Here is a 27,914-nt window from a genome sequence, read left to right as displayed (position 1 = left end):
TCTGTCTCTGCCCCCACACACTCACTGCACTACTTACACAAATTCCTCCCTATCTCTGCAAGTGTGCACTGCAGACTCAGCCCGTGACAGCTCCAGTGTGAACGCACAGGGCTATGTAGCAGGGCTTTAAAAATGCCAAAGGAGAGCAGGTTAATCCAGTGGATCTGGTGGATTGTGGTGACGGCCGGGCTTTTCCTGGTGGGGTTCATCATAGGTAAGCTGCTATGACACTACAGAGTCAACTTGGGACTGGGTAGAAATAACGCTTGCTTATGTGGTACAAAGTTCTCTGAATGGCAGGCAACTGTATACTGTATTATTCTCATTTTTGAGTGTTGTAACTCAGCAGATGACGTTAAAATGTTGGATCATGTATAGCAAATGTTTTAAACTGTCTGATGTTTCAGTGCAGGTGATCAGCATGCTTTATTCACCATCCATCCTAACCAAGACGCAGGGGTCATGACATTTGACATTTGACACGACTGGGCATGTGATAAAAGGCGAACATTCGGCTCACAACATACTGTGTTTTTTTTCGGTGAAGAGATTGGCGCAGAGGGAAAAAAAGGAGGGGGGCATAGTATTGACCCCTGGAGGACATAGACCTGAGGGGGACATAGGAATTAGGGGATATATAGGGCTGAGGGGACAGAGGAATGAGAGGACATAGGACTTAGGAGACATAGCTCAGGGGACATAGGATTTAGGAGACATAGAGCTCATGGGACATGGGACTGAGGGCATATACTGTAGGTACATTACACTCCCTATAAGGACAAAGTGCTCCTCAGAGAATAATTATCTGCGGTCGGACATGGAATCATCTCACCAAGCTCATGCATTCTACCAATCATCTATTCATGTGGTTCTCAAAGTGGGGTCCGGGGACCTCCAGGGGTCCTTGAAGGGGTTCCAGGGGGTCCCCGGCAAAATGAGTCAATATAGCGTTGAAATAAGTTTAACCACTTTAAACCTATTTCATACTTTGGCTATTTGAAGATAGCTACAAGCTCACAACACGTCACAATGTAACGTGCTGTAAGCTAGTAATCTGCTATTTTTGATTATTATATTTTTTTTTACGTGAAAAATTTGGACACATTTTGAATATTTATTTTACATTTTTAACACAACTGTTCTCTTATGGGGGCCCATGGTATGAAAAAAAAGGTGGGGGGGGGTCCTTGACATGAAAAAGTTTGAGAACCACTAAGCAACCTGAAAATGTTCAATTTCATTTAAACATTTCCTGCTGTTTCCTTGAGAGCTGGTGCCATATTTTTGCACTTTTTCTGTTTTTCATGTGTCTATGAGGTTGATAGAACTTCATTAAGCCCCCCGGTGGTGTTTTTATGGTGTTTTATGTCTTCTCTGACTATTTGGAGTTTCTTCCTGGAGGCTGAAACCTTGAGGGTCAAACGTGCCAATAGAGAAACAGCGCTTTAGTGACATCACAAAGCCATACCCTCCCCCTCATTATCATAACACAACAGGTGTGGGCATGAGGAGGAGGAGGGACTAGGACAGGTGGGTGGTGCTAAGGTGGTGGAGGAGGTGCTAAGGTGAGAACCAGGTATACTTAATGAACTGGAGGCGTGTCCACATAAAAACAACATTTTAACACTTACTATACACTTTTTATTTTTTTGAAAAAAATCCTTACATACTAATAATACCTTATGATCAGGTTTTAGGGTTGAAAAATATCATGGCACCCCATCTTTAATAGATATATAGTCTGAACAATAAGGCTGCATCATGTCACTACCAGAGTAGCAGAAAGTCATATTGTTGTTCTCGGGCAGAAACCTCTTATCTCCATACTCAAACTTTTGTGCTTTGGGGTAAATTAGCGTCCTACTTGATCATTCTACAGCGTCACACTAAAGTAGCAAAAGTAGCAGATCTACAAGCTCGAAACACGGCTCGAAACGTGTCGCGAAGCGACGCGTTTTGAGCTTGTAGATCTGCTACTTTCGCTATTTTTGAGCGGTGTAGCCGCTCCTATAAGTGGGGTTGGGAATTCGTCTTTCCCTGTACTGTGATTGGCTGACTCTATTCAGACCCTTTGCTTTGATTGGCTAGCGAGACGCATGATGAAATAATAACCTATAAATAGCACCACGCACTTCAAAAAAATTTTTTTTTAAAGTACTGTGATGACCACTGTTGTTTCTAAATAACACCGCTCACTTCACACTGGGTGTGATTTTTTTATTTTAATCCTGAAAAGTAGCAGTTTTGGACAATATGAGGTTTCCACCTGACAGAGACGATTATGTAACATTGACATGGAACAGAAATAAAAACCAGTGATAGGTGTGAACAATCCATTAGTCCCAGTGATGGCGTCACATGTCATGGTATGTTTGTTAGGGTTCACGTACTGTAAATGTGTTCAGCTGTGGTATGTACTGTATGTCACTAGTTCAATTTCTGTATGCTGGTAACTTAGACTTCATACATACTGTACTCTCTACGAATTGACATCTCCTACTGTAACATTGAACAGAACAGAGAAGCACATTAATATAGCGTCGGGTGGAAACCTCATTATGTCCGAAACTGTTATTTTTCAGCATTCAAATTCAAAAATAACAAAAGTCAAGCTCAAAACGAGCTTGTGGATCTGCTACTTTTGATGCTTTTGTGTGACGCTGTAGTATTATCAAGTGGGGCTTTTTTACGAAAAAAACACAAAAAGTTAAAATATGGAGATAAGATATTTCTGGCCGACAGCAACGATATGGTCACTGTTGGGTAGAAACCTTGTACGTCCAAAACTGTTAATTTTCAGGAAATGGAAAAAGATCATGTGTTCCAATGTATCCAATGTAGTTATTATGTAGTCACAAGCTTTTGTTAATACTTTTCCTTGGTTCAATATTTATAAAATCCACAGACACACTTAAACAATTTTGGGCATGTCATTATAGGGGAAAGTATATCACTTTTTCCAAATACACTGTTATAGGCAAAGTATAAAATAGGGCATTCATTTATGAAGATCTACCCAACAGCAACGATAGTATGTTTATAATTCTGTTATTTTGCACCAACTCTATGCAAGACAGAATAAAATAATGTACTTTGCAAAATAGCATCTTAATCACTGTCAACCTGGTGTCCCTATTTTCGTCATCATTATAGGCCCAAACCTTCCAAAACGTTAGACATTGTTTGAAAATAGCAGATCTACAAGCGTCCGTTGCGACCCATTGTGAGCTTGTTGATCGGCTGTTTTTGAGAATTTGTTTTTAAATAGGACTTAATGCTGCACTATGTAACTTTCCTCTTCCACCCCCGGATTTGAACCCGGTTTTCTTGCGCAAGCGCTGACATTTTGACCATTGAGCTAATAGAGCCGGCCTGCTTGCTCAGGGGATAAGTAGAATTTTGACCATCAGGTCAAAATTCATGTCAGATCCTGTGTCTAGGTGAGACATGACCTTTGACACGATCTAAATGTCTCAATAGAAGAGCAGGGAGACAAAATACAACCACCCCAATTATATAAGTTATATTGTACATACTCTTGGACAGATTGGACAAAATGTCATTTTATTCATTAAAAAACAAGTCACATAGGGCCACTTTAAGTGGTTAAAACCATATGGCGATACGTTTCTCTGTCTGTTTGATTTAACCCCTCATTGGTCACCACTGGCTTCCTGTACTGTGTGATGTAGGCTGGTTTTCCAGACCAACGCGTTCACACACTGACAGCGAGGATGGCGCCTCCGCCCGCTACCTGCGACAGTTCCTGGATGAGATGCAACCACACATGATCAAAGAACATCTCAGGTACGTCTCTGCCTATTACGAGGAACGAGTAAGTTGACACCTGTGCCGTACGTGACAATGGAATAACGAGCCGTTTTAAATCCACCGCTTAAGCATAACCCGCCGTGTAATTCTTGTTTATACAAAGGACTCTGGCACGATGTGTCAAAGAGGCCCTTTGTATAACGCCGAGGCTTAGATGAGTCATATTTATGACTCATTTTAATTAAGGACCACTTATAAGTGGAATAAAGGCCTGCTTCTCTGAGCTACTAATGAATGCATTGGACACTGAAGGTTTCACCGAAAACAGGCCAGTACGTGTTTCCAACACGAGAGAAGTGCAAACCTTTGCTTTTGCACTAATAACCCTGTTGCTTCAGGGATGGCCGTACCTTCCCAAGCGGTTCCCAAACCTTTCAGTGCCGCGACCCCCCAAAATAATCATATTTGAACTGGGGACCCCCCCACGCTGACAAGCACTTGGGATTGTAGGCATTACATTTAGTATGATTCGGTTCCACAGATACATATTGTGAAACTACAAGCTCGCAACGCCTCGTTGTGAGCTTGTAGATCACCTACCCAGCCTCCCAGCCCGATCATGTCTACGTGTCGAAGTGTCCCATGATCAAGACACTAAGACCTGAGGCCGATTCTTACTAATGTCTTCTAAATCCTAACAGTATTTTCTGAAAAACGTATGTTTCTATATCAGTGGTTCTCAAACCTTTTCATGTCAAGGACCCCCAAAATGATATGTATTTGGCCGTCGACCACCATCTCAAAATGTTTTGTTCCAGGGACCCCCAGAAGCAAAGATTTGAGTAAACATTTTTCGCTTTAAAAGAATATATATATATAAAAATGTGCACACATTTTCAAGATTTTTCAAAAATAGCAGATCTACAAGCTCGTAGCACGGCACTCTGTGCCGCGCTATGACCTTGTATATCTGCTATTTTTGAATAGCCAAAGTGTAAAATAATGCTTTTTAGCTCAAATCAAAAAGTGACACAGATGCGTTCCAGGTCTCAATGGGTTAACCATCTGAGCAGTCATCAGCTGAGTGAAGCTGATGAATGAATCCCCCCCCCCCCCTCTCCCCTCCTTCTCCCTCCACAGGAAATTCACCCGGCTGCCTCACCTGGCCGGTACCAAACAGAACTGGCTCTATGCCGAGCAAATCAAGGAGGAGTGGCTCCAGTTTGGACTGGACTCGGTGGAGATGGTTCCCTACGACGTGCTGCTGTCCTACCCCAACAAGTCCCGTCCCAACTACATCTCCCTGGTAGACCCACTGGGTAATGAGGTAGATATCATCACAACACCAACACGACCAGTGGCGTAACAAGCCAACAGGCCTATAACTATAGGGTTGTAGTACTCGAGACCGGTCTCGGTCTCGTCTCGGTCTCGCCCATGATTTTACTCGGTCTTGACTCGGTCTCGGACTAAGGGACTCGGGACTCTACCCCCACCTCACTACAATGCAATGAAATCATTTTATTAAACCCATATTGTGAGGAGCCCATTCACATTAACATTATAAGAGAGCTGTCTGGTGCTTATGGACAGCTATCAAATATTGATAATTTAAAAAAAAATCTGACTCGACCCCCTCCCTGGCCTTCCGGACACGGTCTTGACTCGGACTCGCTTTAGGTGGTCTCGACTACAACCCTACCTATAACTCTTGAACCGTGGGTCATACAATCAACATCCTTTTCCCTTGGGTTCCGTGGATCATGACGCAACATTTAGGCCCGGCCATTTGTGCCAGATTACATTTTCTATTTGTGCCAGATAAAAACAAAAATGTACAGACTTTTATCCAGAACTCGCAGAAATCGGTACACATTATCTCTGGGGTCATGTGATCAAGATGTATAAGTTTGATTTCTCAGATCCCATTCCAAGTGGCTAAGTTTGCGGGCACTGGCTAGGTCAACCCGGCCTGGCAGAGACCTGTGCTCTAGTTTCTCGTTTAGATCTGTACCCTGTCATTTGTTGACTAGGGTTCATGCTTACCTTGATGTATCACTTATAAGTTCCTCTAGTGTCTGCTAAATGCCTAAATTGTAAAATTGTAAGATATAAACCAAGGAACAAACACAATGCACAAAATGATACACATGCACGATGCAGGGGTGTGCACATATTCATCCACGTGCATCCGACATTGCTCTTGTCTTTGCATGTCTTTATGTATGTATTTTGTTGTTTTCTTGTGTCATGTCAAATGTGTGTACTGTTATATGTTGCATACATGGCTGTTGGGTCGCAAGACAAATTTCAGTGCAAACTGACAATAAAGTATTATCGTATCGTATCGTATCGTGCAATGTGGATGGAAGTCCAATGAACAGATACCTACGAACACACCTTACACATTATGAAATGACTGTCTGGCAAAAGATCCTGCAGCTACTGAGGACATAAAGTATAATTATTTTTCTTTTGTTACCATCCATTATGGTCTCAGGACAGTACTGTAAACCCTTCACCGTCTGCCAGGATTACAACATTCAGAGCCACTTTAAACCTCTTAAAAGCCCTATATACTTCATTGTACGACAATTCGACAAATAGCTAAAATTGTATATCTACAAGTTGTGAGCTAGTAGAAAAACTGAAAATAATCCAAAATGTAAGAAGAATTTAGAAGGTGTTTTCAAAGTTTCAGACAAAAAGGGACGTCAACAGGGACTTTGGTTGCTTGCCAATATAGCAAAAGCCAAAATGTACAGTTAAACTTAAATCTGAGATGCCAGGGTAAGATGAACAGTCAAGTGGAGTTATTTGTATTCCAGAGAGAGCACTATAGTCTACATACAGTTGCGTTACTGCATAGGCTGGAAAGACAACAACTTATCACCTCCATGTTGTAAACACAGACAGTGAAAAATACTGAAACTTCCTCCAGAGGTCTCAAAGCATTTTTCTCCATCTGCCGCAGTGTTTAGCTTCACTCAGAAAACCACCAGACAGTTCAAGTCCAAGGTCCCTTTACAGCCTTCCAGGGAGATAGTCACCAGTGTGTGTGTGTGTGTGTGTGTGTGTGTGTGTGTGTGTGTGTGTGTGTGTGTGTGTGTGTGTGTGTGTGTGTGTGTGTGTGTGTGTGTGTGTGTGTGTGTGTGTGTGTGGCTGTGTGCATGCGTGCGCGTGTGTGTGTTTGAGATAATATTACAGTAGCAGTAGACGGTGGAGGATTTATGATTGTTGCCATTGCAGGTCGTCACAGCAGCCTGGCTGCATTTAGAAACACATTTAAATTCATGCATTATACAATCGACCTATTCTTTTCCCATGCATTTATGATCGACCCAATTCCATCATTTTTTTTGCCATGCATTTACAATGTGCCTATTTAATTAGCTTTTGCATGAATTTATGATCTACCTATTGCAACCCCTTATACCTGCTCCCCCTGATGCTATCAATCTGCTTTATATTCTGGCATGTCACAGTATTTTCCTTTTTTTAATAATCTTGTACAAGAATCTTTGTGTCTGCTATCAGTCCAATATGATGTGGTGTCAGTATCAGTGCGTGGGCATCTCTGTATGGAGTTTGAGACTCTGCTAGAGAAGTTGAACGTCACAAAAGACCGCAATGGAAATAAACTCTTGAAGCTTTTTTTGTATTTGATCCTTTTGTCGGATATGTACAAATACTGTATATCGTTGTTGTCGGGCAGAAACCACTTATCTCCATATTGTAACTTTGTGTGTTTTTTTGGTAAATGAACGCCCTACTTGATCATACTACAGCGTCACACAAAAGCATGGAGCAGATCCACAAGCTCGAAACACGTCGCAAAGCGACACGTTTAGAGCTTGTTATTTTTTTTATTTGAATCCTCAAAAGCAACAGTTTTGGACGTATGAGGTTTCCACCCGACAGAGACCATATATTTCATTTTATCATAATCGTTGCTGTCCAGCAGCAACCAGTTAACTCCATTTTGACGCTTTTGCATTTTTTTTTCATAAATCAGTGCTCTTGAACACCCTTTACGTCTGTGTGTTGGTTAAACAAATATTGAACCAATGAAAAGCATTAAAAAGCGCTTCTGACAAAACCAGCTAACTCCATTGGATCCTCAAACTTTCTGCTAAACCAGCTAACTCCACCGGAGTTAGCTGGTTTAGCTGACTCCAGGCTCCACCCCCTTTTGACCTCCAACCTCATTGAGAGCTTGGAGGTCCATTCAGCTGTTCTTATCAACGATGAACAAAACCTCCTAACTCCATTTACCAAATCTCATCGCTAAACATGCCCGATCTACAAGCTCACAGCGCGTCTTGTTGCGATGCTTTGTCAGCTTGTAGAGTTGCGATTTCTGCCAAATATCCCAGAATAAGGTGGTCTCAAGTGCTCATTAAGTCTAATAGCAAAAACAAGAGAATTAGCTGAGATGGTGAGTGTAGCAGTAATGGCTCAGAGCCTCTGCCTGATGACCAAAATCCTGATATCTCAACGGCCAAGGGGGAATTTCCCTTTAACCCATTAAGAACGCATCTGTGTGTATTGCACTTTAACCATTATTTTACACTTTGGCCATTCAAAACAAGGGAACCAGGAGCCCTGGTACTGCCAGACCCCTAGTGGTTGAAAGATCAGAGCACTACGTCACGCTAAGCTTGGCCAATCAAAAAGAGGACAAAAGACAGACCTCTTTTATGCCCATGTATGGACGAAAACGTTTGGAGATGGGGACCGACAAAGCCTCATGTAGGCCCGACCCCCTGGGTCTGGCAAATAGCAGATATACAAGCTCATAGCGTGGCACCGAGTGCCACGCTATGAACTTGTAGATCTGCTATTTTTTTACATTTTTATCTCAAATCTTTGCTTCTGGGGGTCCCTGGAACAACATAGTTTGAGATGGGGGTCCACAGCCAAATACATATAATTTTGGGGTCCTTGACATGAAAAAGTTTGAGAAACACTGCAGTTATAGTAACATAAGTGTTTCAGAAAACTGTTAGGATTTAGAAGACATTTGTAGAATCGTATCTCAGGTCTTAATGAGTTAAAGGGGTAGTTCACCCAAAAAATTACTTATTTTCTATCAATTACACAGCCCACGAAGCTTTGAATTCATGGAGATTTTTTTTGTTTTTGTCGCATTCCTAAGCCAATAATTTGATTACCGGCGGAAAGATGCTAATGTATCCGGTAGGAGACTCAAAGGAGTCTCTTTGAGTCTCCTACCGGAAATACACCCGGTCATCAAATTATTGGCTCAGGAATGCGTCAAAAACAAAAAAAACTTGAACATGAATTCAAAGCTTCATGGGGTGTGTAATTGATAGAAAGTAATGCATTTTTTGTGTGAACTATTCCTTTAAGCTATAGTGGGTAAGATGTTGGCTTTCCTTGCGGGGCGTATACACCAGGATTTCCAAAGGAATGTCACAAGAGGCTGCTACTTCATGTCCTCTCTCCTCTCATGTCAGGTGTTTAACACGTCGTTGGCGGAGCCGGTCCCTGAAGGATACGAGCATGTGTCTGACGACATCGTCCCTCCATACAGCGCCTTCTCCGCCCAGGGACAGCCAGAGGTACACAAACACACACACAGTGGTGGAAAAAGTACTCAAATTCTTTACTTAAGTAAAAGTACCAATACTGCAATATAAAAATACTCTGTTACAAGTAAAAGTCCAGAATTAAAAATTTACTTGAGTAAAAGTACAAAAGTATTGGCATCAAAATGTACTTAAAGTACCAAAAGTAAAAGTACTAAAATATTTGAAAATAGCAGATCTACAAGCTCACAACGCGTCGCGATGCGACGCGTTGTGAGCTTGTAGATCGGCTATTTTCAAATAGCCTAGGTATAAAATAAGGCTAAAGTGGTTAATGTATGTTTTATATAATATCATAATTTATATCTCAAAAGTAACTAGTAACTAAAGTTTTCAAATAATTGTAGTGGAGTAAAAGTACAATATTTGCCATTGAGATGTAGTGGAGTAGAAGTAAAAGTATTGGAAATTGGAAATACTCAAGTAAAGTACAAATACCTAAAAAATATACTCAAGTACAGTACTTAAGTAAATGTACTTAGTTACTTTCCACCACTGCACACACACACACACACACACTATCTCTTCACAACAAGCTTCAATACCAAGAGATGTTGACATTGGAACACTGTGAAGAAAAAGGGGGAAATGTCCCATTCTCTTCAGGTCCAGCTACACAGGCCAAACATTGCTCGCTATTTTTGGTTAAACACATTTTCGCGTGTGAACATTCCCTTCTTCTTCACGTTATTATTTTTGGGTTCAGTACCGTGTTTAGAGAACTGTGGGGATGGGCATGTCCTACCTTTTTTTTTTCATTTGAACACTGATAATGATGGCAGCACAGAAGCCTCTTATCTAAATACATCATTTCAAAGAGATCATGTAATGCAGTTGAGTCTCAGGGGGTCTGTCTGTGCCCCCGTTGGGGAGGGGGAGATCACAGTGGGGTTGTGAGGACTTGTAAGCACGCATGCACAAACTTCGTTTTTCAGACATTTTATTCTCTTAGGCTCTTGTATTTGTCATCTTGTATGACAAATATAGCAATACAGATCTACAAGTTTGCAACGTGCACATCGAGACTTGTCGTGAGCTTATAGATCAGCATTTTTTTTTTATTATCTTTTAAATAAAATAAAATAAATAGTTTGTGAAACATTGTGAAAATGTTTTTGGAGTTGGACTGATATCACATTGAATGGAGGAAAGCAAGTTATGATTTTGTGTAACCTGTTTAAAATGTTGGACTGGACTACCTCCAAATGGACACGTCCTCACTGTTTAGTCTCTTGCCCCGTCCCGTCTCCACCAGGGGGATTTGGTTTATGTCAACTATGGCCGTACGGAGGACTTCTTCCTGCTGCAGAGGGACATGGGCATCAATGTCACCGGGAAGATTGTCATCGTCAGATACGGGAGGATATTCAGAGGTAACAAGGTAGGAGAGACTACACTACACACACGCACGCACGCACGCACGCACGCACGCACGCACGCACGCACGCACACACACACACACACACACACACACACACACACACACACACACACACACACACACACACACACCTGCACATACATATGTATATAGTATATATTATACTTCTACTCCACTACATCTCTCACCCCTCTACTCCCGCCCCTCACTCTCTCTCTCTCTCTCTCTCTCTCTCTCTCTCTCTCTCTCTCTCTCTCTCTCTCTCTCTCTCTCTCTCTCTCTCTCTCTCTCTCTCTCTCTCTCTCTCAGGTAAAGAATGCTATGTTAGCTGGAGCTAAGGGAATCATCATGTTCTCAGACCCTGCAGATTACTGCGCTACTGGTGTGCAGGTACAATCACACGCACGCACACACACACACACACGAATGATACGCATGACTTACCCATGTGATGTCATTGTACGACTGGCTGCTGTGTTTTCTGTGTGTACACGTTAGCGTTTACCTCTCTCTGTGTGTGCGTGTGTGTGCGTGTGTGCGTGCGTGCGTGCGTGCGTGCGCGTGTGTGTGTGTGCAGCCGTACCCGGATGGTTGGAACCTGCCAGGGGGCGGGGCCCAGCGAGGAAACGTTCTCAACCTGAACGGAGCCGGAGACCCTCTGACACCTGGCTACCCTGCCAAAGGTCAGTGGTGGAAAAAGTACTCACATGTTTTTAAACTTAAGTAAAAGTATCAATACTGCAATGTAGAAAATACTCTGTTACAAGTAAAAGTCCGGAATTAAAAAGTACAAGTAAAAAAGTACAAAAGTATTGGTATCAAAATGTACTTAAAGTACCTAAAGTAGAAAGTACTCATTATGCAGAATGTCACATGTCACACGTTTTTAAATGTTTTAAAAAGCAAATAGAAAATAGCAGCATCGCAACGCATTGTGAGCTTGTAGATTTTCAAATGGCCGAAATGTATATATAAGTGGTTAATGTATGCTGTGTAATAATAATCCAAATCTACAAAGTAACTACAGGCCTAATTAAAGTTTTAAAATTATTAAGGTAAAGTACAATATTTGTAGTAGAGATGTAGTGGAGTAAAAGTAAAAGTATTGACAATCGGAAGTACTCCAGTAAAGTAAAAATACCTCAAATGTGTACAGTACTTGAGTAAATGTACTTAGTTACTTTACACCACTGCTAAAGGCGTGTGTGTGTGTGTGTGTGTGTGTGTGTGTGTGTGTGTGTGTGTGTGTGTGTGTGTGTGTGTGTGTGTGTGTGTGTGTGTGTGTGTGCGCGCGTGTCTATGAGTGTGTGTGTAACATGCTCTCTTCTCTTCTAGAGTACACCTTCAGATCCAGCCTCGAGGAGGGGGTGGGCCTTCCCAAGATTCCGGTGCATCCCATTGGCTACCATGACGCCATTCATCTGCTGAAGTAAACAAATGAAATACCATATTCTATTTAGCTGTGGAGGGACATACTGTATGTACCATTTAACATTTAGCCTACATTAGAATAATGTCATTTTATTATTTATCAATTTATTTTATGAGGAGCCAAACCCAAGAATTGTACTCTCAATACTCACATTAGAACAATGATGTACTGTAGGTTGAAACAGGAGTTTTTCAGAAACAGGAGTCTCCATGTCTCTCCAGCTCTTTAGTAAACAAACATGAAATAAAATGTCAGGTAACTGACAACATTTCTGCCAATCAGGAGACAATACCCATTTATCAGCTTACATTTTTGTGTTCCAGTTCCAATTGTGTCTGCTCATTTCTTTGTGTCATCACTTCCAATTTCACACGTTAATCTGTATCCTGTGTGAGTTCTCTATCCTGATTGGACAAAATGTGTATCCCGACCTGAAAATGCAATTCCTGTTTAATAAAGATCTGGAGAGACATGGACACTCCTGTTATTGAACAAACACTCTATCAGTGGCGTACCCACTGTAGAGGCAGGACAGGCGGTCGCCTACCCAACTAAGATCTCGCCTCCCCTAGAAAACCCAAATAACCCGAAAAGTTTTCACTTTCGCCGGTTTTCAATCAGCTGTTCACAGAATGACGGACGGGCGGAAAGACAAGGGCAAAAACATACTCTCATCGGTCTCTATCGCTTTCCGTCCAATAGGAACATGGGGGGACCGATCCCACCCAACGGATGGAAAGGTGCTCTGAACATCTCCTACAGGATTGGTCCAGGCTTCTCAGAGGACTTCAAGGCCCAGTAAGTCACTCTACAACACTGGTTCTCAACGTGGGGTCTCGGGGGACCCCCAGTGGTCCTTGAGGTGGCTCCAGGGGGTCCCCAGCAAAATGATTTATCGTTGGGAACCAAATGGACCCTAACCCTGTAACGCAGGCTGAGGTTTCCCTTGCAATCCTGGGGAAAACAATGTTGTATTTGCATACAGTGCATGCGTTAAATCCCACTTCTTTAACAGCGATCACTCCTTGTCCTAATCTTGTGTCACTAGGCTTTCCACACAGTGGAAATCCTAGTTTTCATTCAGAATTTACCTGGTCTAGCTCACGCCTACTCTAGAATTCCCTTATTAATATCCATATCCAGTTTGGTGCTTCAATGTTATTGTTCCCCCACATAAATGCTAAACATGTTCCCGAACATTTTAGTTCGAGACCCAAAAGAGATATCTCCCCGTGACCCAAACTAGTGAAAGGTCTTGTAGATCTGCTACTTTCACTACTTCTTATACGTTTTTTTATTATTATTATTATTATTATTATTATTATTTATTTATTTTTGAATATTAAAAAAAAAAAAAATTTAAATGATTATTTTTACATGTTTTTAAATCATTATTACCAAAAAGACTCAACCGTTTAGAATAAAATATGTGTTATACAAAGCAAAGTATACCAAGAATTACATGAAGAAACTTGTCACATTCATATGATTTCAAAGGTTTTATGGGTAGGCCTTATCGCTATGATGCCCCCGACTTCTGAGGGAATGATTGATGGAATACAGACCATATCCGTATCCACTGGTTCTCTCCAGACCGGATCAGAAAATAAGAAAACGAGTTGATCCCAGTCTACTTTGACCTACATTCATTCCATTGCAACGCTGTGTAATGACGATCAAGTATTCTACAGACTACAGTACTACTCTAGTATTCTAATCAACTCTACTTCCTTTCTCCTTTATTTTACGGTGTAGATCTCAGCATAAGGACATCGGTACTGGTACTCAGTGGTCATTTAACTCTGAGACGGGTCCATGTGGTTCCATTTGTACACTTTCAGAGTTACAAATGGATTATACTGTATAATTAGTCCATGGGCCCAGGCCCGAATTTTCACTAATCAGGGACACTCAAGGTGGCAAACTCTAGTTTGGTATTTTGAAAAGGTCTATATATCTAGATAATATTTCAACATGATAGCCCTTCCCAAGTAGTAGCTTAGTCCCAGTTATCAGCCTTCAATGACACCAACCATAGTTCCAAAGAATGAAACAATTCTCTAACTTTTTTTGAATAGAACATGTCATACAGAGGGAAAAAAAACATTATTCAATCTCTTTCTTTCATTCACTTATTTAACCACATGAACCCTAGCATGCCTATTCTGGGGCGAACATTCAGCAAATGGCATGTCTACAATCTCACAACACCTCACGTTGTCATACGATGTGAACAGCATTTTCACTAATCGGGGTCACTCAAGTGCAACATTTGCTAATTCTAGTTTTGTATTTTTGAATAGGTCTATATCCCTAGATTATATTTAATCATGATAGCCTTCCCCAAGTGGTAGCTTAGTCACAGTTATCAGTCTTCAAAGACAGCAACCATATATTCAAATAATGAAGAAAGCGCGCCACTTTTCTTTAATAGAGGACATGTCATACAGAGGAAAAAAAAATACGAATTTTCTCTCTTTCATTCACTTTAATCAATGAACATCATCATAACTGTCATACCAATATCAATTATTCAGTATTCGTCATCGTCATCATTATCATCATCATAATCAGTTTTGTAATAATAGGAGCACCCACAGCATCGGCGCGTATGACCTCAGGTGTGTGTTGTACCTTGTGATATTAACTATGTAAAGTTTGTACACTTCTCTGGGGCATGACGGGATCTGTTTACTGTATGGGTTGTACGTATACTTGTCTAAAAAGCCTGTAGCACTTGCCCTCGCCTTGACGACCTTGCAGGATTATGCAAAGGCTAAAATGTAATTTAGATAGCATGTTAGGTAGACAGATGCCATGTTTTCATAATACCATAGTATAGCATTATTTTAGGAGTCCTGTTGTGACTGTTGTATTGAGGGAAACATTTTGTTGACATGAATAGCCTGGACGATGAACACTAGTCTACACAGTAACTTGAACTCAGGGACTCTCTCTCTCTCTCTCTCTCTCTCTCTCTCTCTCTCTCTCTCTCTCTCTCTCTCTCTCTCTCTCTCTCTCTCTCTCTCTCTCTCTCCCGTAGTTTTAATTAACCACTGGCAAGGAGCCCATCGTAGTGACAATAGACACCCTTGTACACACTGTGTGTACTTTATTTAGGGCCTGTGTGTGCACAGCACACGGACCTACAATGATGTCCCTCTGTGTCCCTAAACAACAAAAAGTGACTCCTTTGATGACAGCCATGGCTCTCGTTTACGCCGCACTGTTTACAGCCAACAGGGAATCATTATATGTTGAGCTCGCATTCCGAAATGTCCCGTCCCATTGCTGGAGAGGGTCATTTTAGTACGTCATTTCTGGGCAGTGCCTGTTAGAACAGTGGTTCTCAAAACATTTCGGACCACCAAATTGATATGTATTTGGCCGCGGACCCCATCTGAAAATGTTTTGTGCCAGGGACCCCAAGAACAGAAGATTTGTAGATCTGCTATTTTTGAATAGCCAACACATAAATGGATAAAGTGGTTAAAATGACTGTGATGTGATGCTATGTTAACTCCTTTTGCTTTTGATGGACCCCCCCCCCCCCCCACACACACACACACACACACACACACACACACACACACACACACACACACACACACACACACACACACACACACACACACACACACACACACACACACACACACACACACACACACACACAGATTAATGGGAAGTGACGGACGGACATCAGATTACATAGACATTCCTGCGTCTCCTTGGTGCTTGTGTCCATCACAGGAAGGTGCGTATGAACATCCACACCAACAACCAGGTGACCAGGATCTATAACGTCATTGGTCGGATCAGAGGCGCACTGGAACCAGGTAATAACATTACAACTTTAGGGTCCAACTTGAATTACCGTAATATGACTTTTTCCCGCCCGTTATCTTTTTTTTAGAGCATTCAGCAATAACCCCCCCAGCATTTTATCATTGCTTATTTTTTTCCCCACCTTTTATGTTTTATGTTAAAAAAAATATTAAAAGACATTTAGATGTGCTTTGTCGAGGTCTATACGAACACAATTTGCCCATGTTATCATAAATATGTCAGTCATTTCTTTGTATATTTAGGTTATTTGTATATGCCCTGTGCAACTTCAAATCCTAAAAGCCAAACAGAAATGTAATTTTTTTGTACTCCAATGTTCAATCACAGAGACACAATTAAATCGTTAATCGCAATTAATTCAGTGACAATTACTCGGCAGGTAAAATGTCATAATGGTGACAGCCCTTACCCGATTCTTGCCCCCGTCCACTGGCTCCCTGTTTGTTCGTACAGCGACCCTCTGGGTAACTTGAGTGGGTTCCAAATAGACCCTTAAAGAGGTGGTGCCATGGTTTTGCACTTTTTCTGTTTTTCATGTGTCTATGAGGTTGATAGAACTTCATTAAGCCCCCTGGTGGTGTTTTTATGGTGTTTTATGTCTTCTCTGACTATTTTGAGTTTCTACCTGGAGGCTGAAACCTTGAGGGTCAAACGTGCCAATAGAAAAACAGCGCTTTAGTGACATAGTAAAAACATACCCTCCCCCTCATTATCATAACACAACAGGTGTGGGCATGAGGAGGAGGAGGGACTAGGACAGGTGGGTGGTGCTAAGGTGGTGGAGGAGGTGCTAAGGTGAGAACCAGGTATACTTAATGAACTGGAGGCGTGTCCACATAAAAATATAATTTTAACAATTTCTGTACACTTTTTTGAAAAAAATCTTCCTCCTAGTATAACCATAATACCTGATGATTATGTTTTGGGGGGGGGGGATCACTGAAAATCACGGCACCCCGTCTTTAAGGTCTGTAACTCTGAGAGTGTACAGATGGAACCAATTTGTACACTCTCAGAGTTATGGTGGTCCTTGAAATTAAAATGTTTTAGAACCCCCATGGTATTGTAATTGTAATAGCAGACGTATAGAGTCCACATACCAGCTCTGACAGTGTGATAAAACCAGTGGTGGAAAGTAACTAAGTACATTTACTTAAGAACTGTTACTTGAGTACAATTTTGAGGTATTTGTACTTTACTTGAGTATTTCCAATTTCCAATACTTTTACTTCTACTCCACTACATTTCAGAGGCAAATATTGTACTTTTAGGTCCACTACAATTATTTGAAAACTTTAGTTACTAGTTACTTTTCAGATATAAATTATGATATTACGAAACATACATTAACCACTTTAGCCCTATTTTATACATAGGCTATTTGAAAATAGCAGATCTACAAGCTCACAACGCGTCGCTTTGCGACGCGTTGTGAGCTTGTAGATCGGCTATTTTCAAACATTTTTGTACTTTTACTTTTGGTACTTTAAGTACATTTGGATGCCAATACTTCTGTACTTTTACTCAAGTAAATTTAGAATTCCGGACTTTTACTTGTAACAGGGTACTTCTACAGTGCAGTATTGATACTTTTACTTAAGTAAAACATTTGAGTACTTTTTCCACCACTGGATAAAACCAGTTCTGGAAACGGTTCCAAATGTGATGGAACCGGTTTCCGGTTCCTCAATGTCGGATCCGGTTCCTCCGATTGCTGCGGTTCTTGATCCCAACCCTACAGGGAGGAGTCAACTGGCATAACGGTTCATGCCGTGTTTCGAGCGTGTAGATTTGAAGCTACTTTTGATGCTTTTGTGTGACGCTGAGTGATCGAGTAGCGGCATTAATTTACGGGGGGGGGGGGGGGAACACAAACAGTTAAAATATGGAGATAAGAGGTTACTTTTCAGGATTTGAAATTGAAAAATGGCAATAGATTTACAAGCTTGAAACGCGTCGCTTGTAGATCTGCTGCCTGCTTGATGCTGGTGTGTGACGCTGTAGTATGATCAAGTAGGACGTTGATTTACCCGCCACAAAAAGCCTGACAGCAACGATATGAACGAAGATGTGTTCCTCACTGGGTTGTATGGTGTGTGTGTGCGTGTGCGTGTGTGTGTGTGCGTGTGCAGACCGCTATGTGATCCTGGGAGGTCACCGGGATGCCTGGGTGTTTGGAGCCATCGACCCCATGTCTGGAGCTGCTGTGGTCCATGAGACTGTGAGGAGCGCCGGGAAACTGCTGAGTACAGGTGTGTATGTGTGTGTGTGTGTGTGTGTGTGTGGGGGGGGGCAATTGCATCCAATCAGGAACGAGAGACTGCCCATTTTGCAGCTTGAATTGTATAGTATTCTCATTTATTGTCTCCGCCAGGAGACTATGTTTTCGTTCCCGTCCATCCGTGTGTCCGCCAAGCTAACATTGGTCAAGCTCCACGTGACACGTGACAATATGTTGAAAGTGTGTGCTCTGATTGGCTAGCGAGACGTATGACGAAATAGAGACCTATAAATAGGTGTGTCACTTCCATCAGCCAAGCTAACAAGCTAACATTGGTCAAGTGACACGTGACAATATGTAATATTGACAGGACTAATGGAGAGTATCTTTTCCTCTCCGTCCGTCTTCTGTATGTGTCCGTCTGAGAACACCCAACATTGGTCAAGCTTCACGTGACATCAGAATAATGTAATATAAATAGGTAAGACAGGATCAATCAGGAACAGTACTTTCCAGTACAAATTACCCGTCCGTCCGTCCGTGCGTGTGTGTGTCCGTCTGAGAACACCTAACATTGGTCAAGTTTCACGTCATTTAAATTTTTTGAAGTGAGCTTCCATCAGCGAAGCTAACAGAATCAGAATCAGAATCAGTTTTATTGTCACATCACAGGTTTACAAGGTAAAAAAGTGGGTGAAATTCGTTTTTGTACATCGTTTTTGTACATCGTTCCCATTGGTCAAGTGACACGTGACAATATGTAATATTGACAGGATTAATGGAGAGTATCTTTTCCTCTCCGTCCGTCTCTGTATGTGTCCGTTTGAGAACACCCAACATTGGTCAAGCTTCACGTGACATCACAATATGTAATATAAATAGGTAAGACAGGATCAATCAGGAACAGTACTTTCCAGAACAAATTACCCGACCGTGCGTGTGTGTCCGTCTGAGAACAGTGATTTCCTTTGATTAAAATAGCACGGGTCTGCTGGCGGAGACTTGTGCTCCGAGGAGCACGTTTTCTAGTTTGCTTATTTATTTGTTTCATCACTTCCAGTTTAACTTGTTGCCCCTGTATCCTGTTCGAGATCTCTCTCTTGATTGGATGAAATCTGTATCCCGATCTGAATGTGTATTTTCTGTTTACTAAAGAGCTGGAGAGACAGGGAGCTAACCCTGATACTGAACAAACACTCAGTGATTACTATGGGAATATATGGCTTTTTTTTTATTCAACGTTTGATTTAACACTTAACAAAAAAACAAAAGAAAAAGACATCAAATAATAAACTATGTTTGTTTGTACCATAGGTTATGAGGATATTTCACATTTTTGGAATGAGGCACTTTAACATACACTATACACAGTAAAATCCTGCTCTGTGTTAACGAGTTAAATGCAGGAGGGGCGAAATCCCAAAACGGCGTTGGCCGCCGCGCCTCCGCCGCCATTTTGGGATCCCGCTGTCTCTCGTTAAATGAGTATTTTATGTGTGTGTTTGTGTAGGTTGGAGGCCCAGGAGGACGATAGTCTTTGCCAGCTGGGATGCGGAGGAGTTTGGCCTGCTTGGGTCGACAGAATGGGCTGAGGTACTCATTTACATATACTGTTACATAATTTACATAGCGTTTTAATTTACATACCGTTTGAGATCAATTTAACACACATCCCCCGTCTTGGTGCAGAGCCGGACAATAAACAAAGTGGATGAGTTTAAGACAGTGTGATTCAGGGTACCTGGCACAAAACATTTTCAGATGGGGGTCCGCAGCCAAATACATATCATTTTGGGGGTCCTTGACATGTTGTACGCTAGTTAGTGATTTTTTGTGTGTGTGTGTGTGTGTGTGTGTGTTCACTTAGAAAAATACTTATTTCCACTGTGGTCCTCCACATAAGAACATGATAACAACACTCAAGTCAAATAAATAAAAGCTATTTTCATAACAATAGGACATTTTCATAACAATAGGCAATTTTCATAACAATAGGTAATTTTCATAACAATAGGCCGCGCGCGCGCGTGCGTGCGTGTGTGTGTGTGTGTGTGTGTGTGTGTGTGTGTGTGTGTGTGTGTGTGTGTGTGTGTGTGTGTGTGTGTGTGTGTGTGTGTTCACACATAAGTCTTATTTCCACTGTGGTCCTCCACATAAGAACATGATAACAACACTCAATTCAAATAAATAAAACCAATGTTCATAACAATAGGCAGCACAAATAAAATACAGCAAAACAACCCACACTAAAATGATAAGTCCTTAAATATACTACCTATTAAATCAAGCTGGAACTTTTTTTTCCAACAGCCAGGGATTTTGTTAAATGTTTCAAAGCTCTGAATGAAATGTGATTGTTGTGTCCAGGCTATTCCACTGGGGGGCTCCAGTGCACAGTAAGTGAAATATCCCTTTCCTAGTAGAGTCTTGATTTACTGTATACCAAGCCCCCAGAGTTGCTGAGAAACATTGAAGCTGCCACCCCAGTGGCCAAAGCTGGAACTGCAGGCGGGGAGAAATACATGCACGCGCAAAACATGCTGAGAGATATTTATATATATAGATATAAATATGTAAACATATTATACATACATACATATGCATTTAGTTATACATAGGCATCTCGAGTGTATTTAATAAATATATCGCGTTCAATCCTTGACACACGGGCTGCCGTAGAACGCAAAAAGGACACTAGTGCGCATGCTCATAACTCTATGGAGGTACAAAATCAAACCAATAATTCTACTTCCGGCAGGTTTCCGGGTGCTTCAAAACGCCACTGAGCACATTCATTGAAATGATAGCTGGGGGCGGGGCAATCCGCCCTCTAGTTATATTATACCTCTATGCTGTATACAGGCACACATTTGCTATACTTGAGTCAGTGTTCTCAAGCCTTTTCATGTCAAGGACCCCCCAAAAAAAATATTTGGCTGCGGACCCCCATTTTAAAAATATTTTGTTCCAGAGACCTCCAGAAGCAAAGATTTGAGTTAAAAACTAGTTGCTTTACAAATATATAAAATTCAAAGATTTGCACAAATCTTCACGATTGAATAGCCAAAGTATAAAATGTAGGTCAAGTGGTTAAAATGATTGTGTGATGTAATGTCCTCGGACCCCACTTTGAGAAACCACTGTTCTAGACAGAGTGACCCTCGATTCCATGGGAAGCCAATTCATCTATATATATATTATCCTCTCTGTCAGGCACCCACAGGTAGCCTGGTAAACCCCCCCTCCCTCCGGAAATCTCATTTGCATTTGGTTTCAGGAAGGAGGGTCTGGGATTGCTCACAGAGTAAAGCTGCCCGAACTGCTGCGCATCCGAACCAATCAGCGGCTGCTAGGGGCGGGATCATCCAATCACCTGCCTAGTAGCTTGAAAAAATGAAACTCCGTCTGTCATCGATTCTGCGCCCGGAGTCTCAGATGCAAGTACGCTGTGAAACAAAATGTGTGTCGCAAGCTTCTTGCATTTGACGGAGTGAGGTTAACCCACAGGCACATACAAACAAAACCCTGTTGTTACTTTGACCTTTTCGGATACCACCAACCGGATGGAAGCCCTCGGCACCAAAACGTTTTAATTCGGCCCTGGCAAAACTAATCTGAGCTTCTCTCTCTCTCTCTCTCTCTCTCTCTCTCTCTCTCTCTCTCTCTCTCTCTCTCTCTCTCTCTCTCTCTCTCTCTCCTCAACAGGACAATGCCAAGATGCTACAGGAGCGTGCTGTGGCCTACATCAACGCAGACTCTGCCATAGAGGGTGAGAGCATCTGTACACGTGTTGTAGTTGTTGTAAGCATTCTAAATCGAGCTGAACAAATTCTGAATGATTCATGGTGCGCATGTGCGCGTGTGTGTGTGTTACAGGCATGTACACGCTGAGGGTAGATTGCACTCCATCTCTACACACCCTGGTCTATGACCTCACCAAACAGGTGAATGCAGTAATAATACATTGTAAACTCCTGAGTGTTCATTTAACTCTGGCTACAAATGTAACCAAAATGGACACTCTGGGATGTTTGACTGTGTACATAATTGTATGGCTATTTCAATTTGTTTACGACAGGCATTATTGTGTTAATATTCTATGGTCTGTTGATGAATTGAATACATAGCACCACAATGGAAACAAGTCCCCAGGATTTTTTTTTGTGAACCTTTTTTTTCCAATCAATCAAAACATGCACAGAGAGCAGAACAGACGTAGAGTAGACTTAGTGAACTGGACTCACTTTTTCCTGTCTAATGTCTACACCAAATCTTTTCGTCAAAAACAGCAGATCTACAAGCTCCCCCCCCCCGGAATATGGAAGCTGGGGTTCATGTGGTTAAAACACGTTCCTCTTGTGATGTTTAATTAACGTATTTTTTTTACTCTTTTACTCTTTCTGTCCACTTTTGCCGTCACTAAAATATGCTTCTCTCTCTCTCTCTCTCTCTCTCTCTCTCTCTCTCTCTCTCTCTCTCTCTCTCTCTCTCTCTCTCTCTCTCTCTCTCTCTCTCTCTCTCTCTCTCTCTCTCTCTCTCTCTCTCTCTCTCTCTCTCTCTCTCTCTCTCTCTCTCTCTCAGATCTCCAGTCCAGAGGAGGGGGAGGAAGGTGTCTCTCTGTATGACAGTTGGCATAAACGGGACAACTGGACCGGTGATCGTGATGCCCCCAGGTCACACACACACACACACACACACACACACGCACACGCACACGCACACGCACACACACACACACACACACACACACACACACACACACACACACACACACACACACACACACACAATTAAAACTAAGTTGTGCCTGGAGTCCAGATTGAAGAGCCACCAATAAAGACAACTATAAAGATAGTGATGTGAGCATCCACACTGATGAACCATAACGCTCTGTAAGCATGTTGAACGTGACACACCCTGTAAAGTGGGATGGGTTTTGATTGGCTGTCAGTGCTTCTACCGCTCATCAAATCACTCCCAACGCTGTGAGTGACCCCAACGCTATGGATCACCACTGTCACTGTCTTTACAGTTGATCTATGGATCACCACTGTCACTGTCTTTACAGTTGATCTATGGATCACCACTGTCACTGTCGTTACAGTTGATCTATGGATCACCACTGTCACTGTCTTTACAGTTGATCTATGGATCACCACTGTCACTGTCGTTACAGTTGATCTATGGATCACCACTGTCACTGTCGTTACAGTTGATCTATGGATCACCACTGTCACTGTCGTTACAGTTGATCTATGGATCACCACTGTCACTGTCGTTACAGTTGATCTATGGATCACCACTGTCACTGTCGTTACAGTTGATCTATGGATCACCACTGTCACTGTCGTTACAGTTGATCTATGGATCACCACTGTCACTGTCTTTACAGTTGATCTATGGATCACCACTGTCACTGTCGTTACAGTTGTTCTATGGATCACCACTGTCACTGTCGTTACAGTTGTGGTACAGACTCTGCCTTCCACTTGAGTTGGATCCAAAACTATGTCGTCGCTGTCCGGCAGAAACCTCTTATCTCCATATTTTAACGTTTTGTGTTTTTTCGTAAATTAACGTCCTACTTGATCATACTACAGCGTCACACAAAAGCATCAAAAGTAGCAGATCTACAAGCTCGAAAAGCGGCTCGAAAAGTGGCTCAAAACGTGGCGCGAAGTGGCGCGTTTAGATTTTTGCAAATGAATCCAGAAAAGTAACAGTTTTGGACATATGAGGTTTCCACCCGACAGAAACGATATATTTATATACTTATCGTTATAGTTATCGCTCTTGTTGGGGTTTACACTTACTTTTCTTTGTTCAGTAATCCCGGTCAGCATTTTGTTTTCATTTGGTGTGGGTATACTTTCTCTCCCTCTGGGATTAAAGCAAAATAGAAAAGTTTTGTCAGGCCACGTCCCAATCTGTTATTTGGGAAACAGCGTGAAAGGAGCCCCACCCCCTGCTCTGTTCCTAGTTTAACCTGTGCACCGGTGTCATGCACCAAAAATATCAGATCTACAAGCTCACAACAGCGCACGACACAGGCACCCAACTGAGTATTAGCCAAGAGAAAAACATGCTGGATTCTATGGAATCCAAATGACTGAAATCAGTCATGGCGATTGAGAACTTCAATCCATTCTCTCTCTCTCTCTCTCTCTCTCTCTCTCTCTCTCTCTCTCTCTCTCTCTCTCCTCTCTCTCTCTCTCTCTCTCTCTCTCTCTCTCTCTCTCTCTCTCTCTCCATTCTGTAGGATCAGTAAGCTGGGCTCAGGCAGTGACTTTGAGGCGTACTTCATCCGCCTGGGCATCGCTGCCGGCAGGGCCAGGTACACCAAGAACAAGGTGAGAGACCCTCACTTTAATGTTTAAATCACACCCACTGTATAATACAGTGTAAACCACATCAGTGCCAAATGTTTAGGCCACAGAAGTGCTTCCACTCGTTAAAAGAGTAGTTCACCCAAAAAATAACTTATTTTCCATCAATTACACACTCCATGAAGCCTTGAATTCATGGAGATTTTTTGTCGCATTCCTAGGCCAATAATTTGATGACCGGTAGGAGACTCAAAGAGTTTTCTACCGCTAAAAAGCACACAAAAATTGAACGGAAATGTCTAAATCTCACTGTTTCTGTGCGTGTTGTGTTGTCTGGTCAGAAAACAGAGCGATACAGCAGCTACCCGGTGTACCACAGCGTGTACGAGACCTTCGAGATCGTACACAACTTCTATGACCCCACCTTCAGGAAGCTTCGAGCCGTGGCTCAGGTGAGGGGAGGGCTCGTCTTTCTATTGGCCGACTCCCGGCTCCTCCCCCTGGACGCCGGCCAATACGCTGGCTCGCTGACAAAGTATGTCCAGAGCATCGCCCGGCTGGCGGAGAAGCATCCTGCAGAGATGAACACGTATCATGTGACGTTTGGTAAGCTTGATTGATTCATTGATTGATTGATTGATGTGTTGTGGGTTCGAATTAATCAATATTCCACACGAGGGTGTGCTTTAGCATGATTATTGGCACTTCAGTGATCACAGTAAAGCCACCCTCTCATGTAATATTGCGATTATACAACAGTTACCATCAAAATAAAATAACAACCTTTCTGCGAGTGTTATCTCCTGGAAATACATTGGGTCTGACAGAGGCCATGTTTACTCAGCAGTCCAATGTGTGGGGAGGAATTAATTGTCATAACTACTAAATTGGGGAGAAATTTTTATTTTTGCCTTTGTTTTAAAACAATTTTTAATAAACCTTAAACAAATAAAGTAGTCTTATCTTGCCTTGCCTTGAATTGTTCCCATTGTGTCCAGATTCTCTGTTTTCTGCGGTGGAGAACTTCACGTCTGCAGCCCAGGACTTCCATGAACGTCTGAAGAACGTTGACACAACAGAGTAAGAGTCTGTGTCCATGTGTCAATGTGTGCAAGAAAACTTTTCATTTGTCTATGGACAGCTCAGTCGCCAAGTGGTAATTACAGATTCACAAGTGTGTGTGTGTGTGTGTGTGTGTGTGTGTGTGTGTGTGTGTGTGTGTGTGTGTGTGTGTGTGTGTGTGTGTGTGTGTGTGTGTGTGTGTGTGTGTGTGTGTGTCAGTCCCCTGCAGGTGCGCGTGGTGAATGATCAGCTCATGTACCTGGAGAGAGCTTTCATTGACCCCCTGGGCCTACCTGGCAGACCTTTCTACAGGTCAGTTAACGCACACACACACACACACACACACACACACACACACACACACACACACACACACATACACACATACACACACACACACACACACACACACACACACACACACACACACACACACACACACACACACACATACACACACACACACACACATACACACACACACACACACACACACACACACACACGCGCAAGTGCCTCCAGTATCTCCTCTCTGTTGCAGACACGTGATCTTCGCTCCCAGCTCTCACAATAAGTACGCCGGTGAATCCTTCCCAGGGATCTACGACGCGCTGTTTGACATCCAGAATTCAGCCAATCAGGAGCAGGCCTGGCAGGAAGTGAAGAGGCAGATCAGCATCGCGGCGTTCACCGTCCACGCAGCCGCCATGACGCTGAAACCGCCCGCCTGACACTCACATATAGTACACACCAGACAATTGGACTCGAGTCATAGTGACTCGACTCGAGTCTGACTCGAGTCGCATATTTGACGACTTGCGACTCGACTCGGACTTTGAATGTAAAGACTTGCGACTCGACTCGGACTTGGAAGGTAAAAGACCAACGAGACTTGAGACTCGACTCCGACTTGCTAGCCAATGACTCCCGACTCGACTCGAGACAAGATGACTGGTGACTTGTTTTGTTTTTTTCCCTGTGAATGATCTGTGTGTGTACTGTGTAAACGCCACCGTCACCCCCAGCGGGGTTATTTTGATTCTATGACGGCTGCCGTCCAGTTATCATCAGTGCCAGTGTTGCCAGATTTTCTGTGAGGAAAAACAAGCAACCAGGTCTAGGAAAACCAGCCCAAAACAAGCGAGTCAAGCGACTATGGGCCACATGAGCACTCTAACATATACATCAGCTATTTGAAAATAGCAGATCACAACGCGTCGCGATGCGACGCGTTGTGAGCAGCTTGTAGATCGGCTATTTTCAAATAAAATCTTTCGGCGAAATTATAATAAGCAGATCTGGCAACCCTGATCAGTGCGTGCAGAACAGCTGGGGCACTGCGCCACAGCAACAGGAAAAACAACAATGGCAACAGAAGTCCCCAAAGTTATTCAATTTGCCAAGCCAGGAGGAGAAGGAGAGGTGGTGCTGCTCACTGTGCTCAGTACTCACTTTAAATCTAATAATAAATCAACAACAACAGTAGCATCAGCCAGCGAGATATACGTACATGTAAACATGAAAGTCACTCACCACTGTCGAATCAGGATCACACCGATCATGATGTACTGTAGTGAAGTCAAGTGACTGTATACTTTATCCATGGTAACAGCAATAAAGTCTCTGCGTAATCCATCACTTTCTCACGACGCCACTTTTCCATTCGTCCGCAGGTTTAATAACTTTAACTTCACTAAATCACTCCCACCAAACTTGAATTCCTTCCTTATTTTTTTCCACCATCAGTTTCTCTCTGCTATATATATATATATAAGCTTAAAGAGATGCCTTTATTCCACTGTGTTGTAGCCTCTTTTTTTTCTTCTTTTTTTTTTACCAAGGACCCCTTTGCAAAAACAAAATAAAAACACGTGTACAGGGTTGCCAGATCTGCTTATTATCATTTCCCCGCAAGATTTTATTTGAAAATAGCAGATCAACAAGCTCACAACGCGTCGCGATGCGACGCGTTGTGAGCTTGTAGATCTACTAGTATTTTCAAATAGCTGATGTATATGTTAAAGTGCTCATGTGGCCCATAGTCGCTTCTTTTGGGCTGATTTTGGGCTGGTTTTCCTAGACCTGGTTGCTTGTTTCTCTCACAGAATCTGGCAACTGTAGTAGATGGCTAAACTGTGCCTGATGGAAAATGACATATTAAAATACTACAAAACAAACACAGACACGTCAAGATTATAGGCCTAATAGGCCTATAGATAAATGCCATTCATGTATTTCCTTTCCTGCATCATTTCACCCA

At 42.4% G+C, this 27,914-nt stretch overlaps 2 protein-coding genes across 2 annotated transcripts in view; both read left to right on the top strand.

Annotated features, from left to right (window-relative positions):
- LOC308086080 (uncharacterized protein) overlaps positions 1 to 27,914 on the top strand; it is a 499,718-nt gene that overhangs the window by 223,210 nt on the left and 248,594 nt on the right. The gene's annotated exons all lie outside the window — the stretch shown is intronic.
- naalad2 (N-acetylated alpha-linked acidic dipeptidase 2) lies at positions 76 to 26,748 on the top strand. Its single transcript, XM_080428502.1, has 20 exons — positions 76 to 214; positions 3,693 to 3,807; positions 4,912 to 5,098; positions 9,252 to 9,356; positions 10,639 to 10,764; positions 11,074 to 11,154; positions 11,342 to 11,447; positions 12,100 to 12,193; positions 12,899 to 12,994; positions 15,950 to 16,035; positions 18,178 to 18,297; positions 19,777 to 19,859; positions 21,972 to 22,035; positions 22,143 to 22,210; positions 22,848 to 22,939; positions 24,526 to 24,616; positions 24,934 to 25,198; positions 25,591 to 25,672; positions 25,874 to 25,966; positions 26,196 to 26,748. The coding sequence occupies exons 1-20, from the start codon at positions 133 to 135 to the stop codon at positions 26,383 to 26,385; spliced, it is 2,226 nt and encodes a 741-aa protein (XP_080284628.1). The 5' UTR covers positions 76 to 132; the 3' UTR covers positions 26,386 to 26,748.

This window comes from Gymnoscopelus braueri (assembly GCF_963280865.1).
Source record: "Gymnoscopelus braueri genome assembly, chromosome: 5".
In the NCBI taxonomy this organism is placed as follows: domain Eukaryota; kingdom Metazoa; phylum Chordata; class Actinopteri; order Myctophiformes; family Myctophidae; genus Gymnoscopelus; species Gymnoscopelus braueri.
Note: the sequence above shows the minus strand (reverse complement) of the source record. Positions and strands in the feature narration are given on the sequence as shown.

Bases quoted from the DNA above. Each gene is read 5' to 3' on its own strand.
- naalad2 (XM_080428502.1), top strand. From the start codon at position 133: ATGCCAAAGGAGAGCAGGTTAATCCAGTGGATCTGGTGGATTGTGGTG. The intron at 10,765-11,073 runs GTAGGAGAGACT...TCTCTCTCTCAG, and splicing joins GGATATTCAGAGGTAACAAG to GTAAAGAATGCTATGTTAGC. The intron at 12,194-12,898 runs GTAAACAAATGA...TCCGTCCAATAG, and splicing joins GACGCCATTCATCTGCTGAA to GAACATGGGGGGACCGATCC.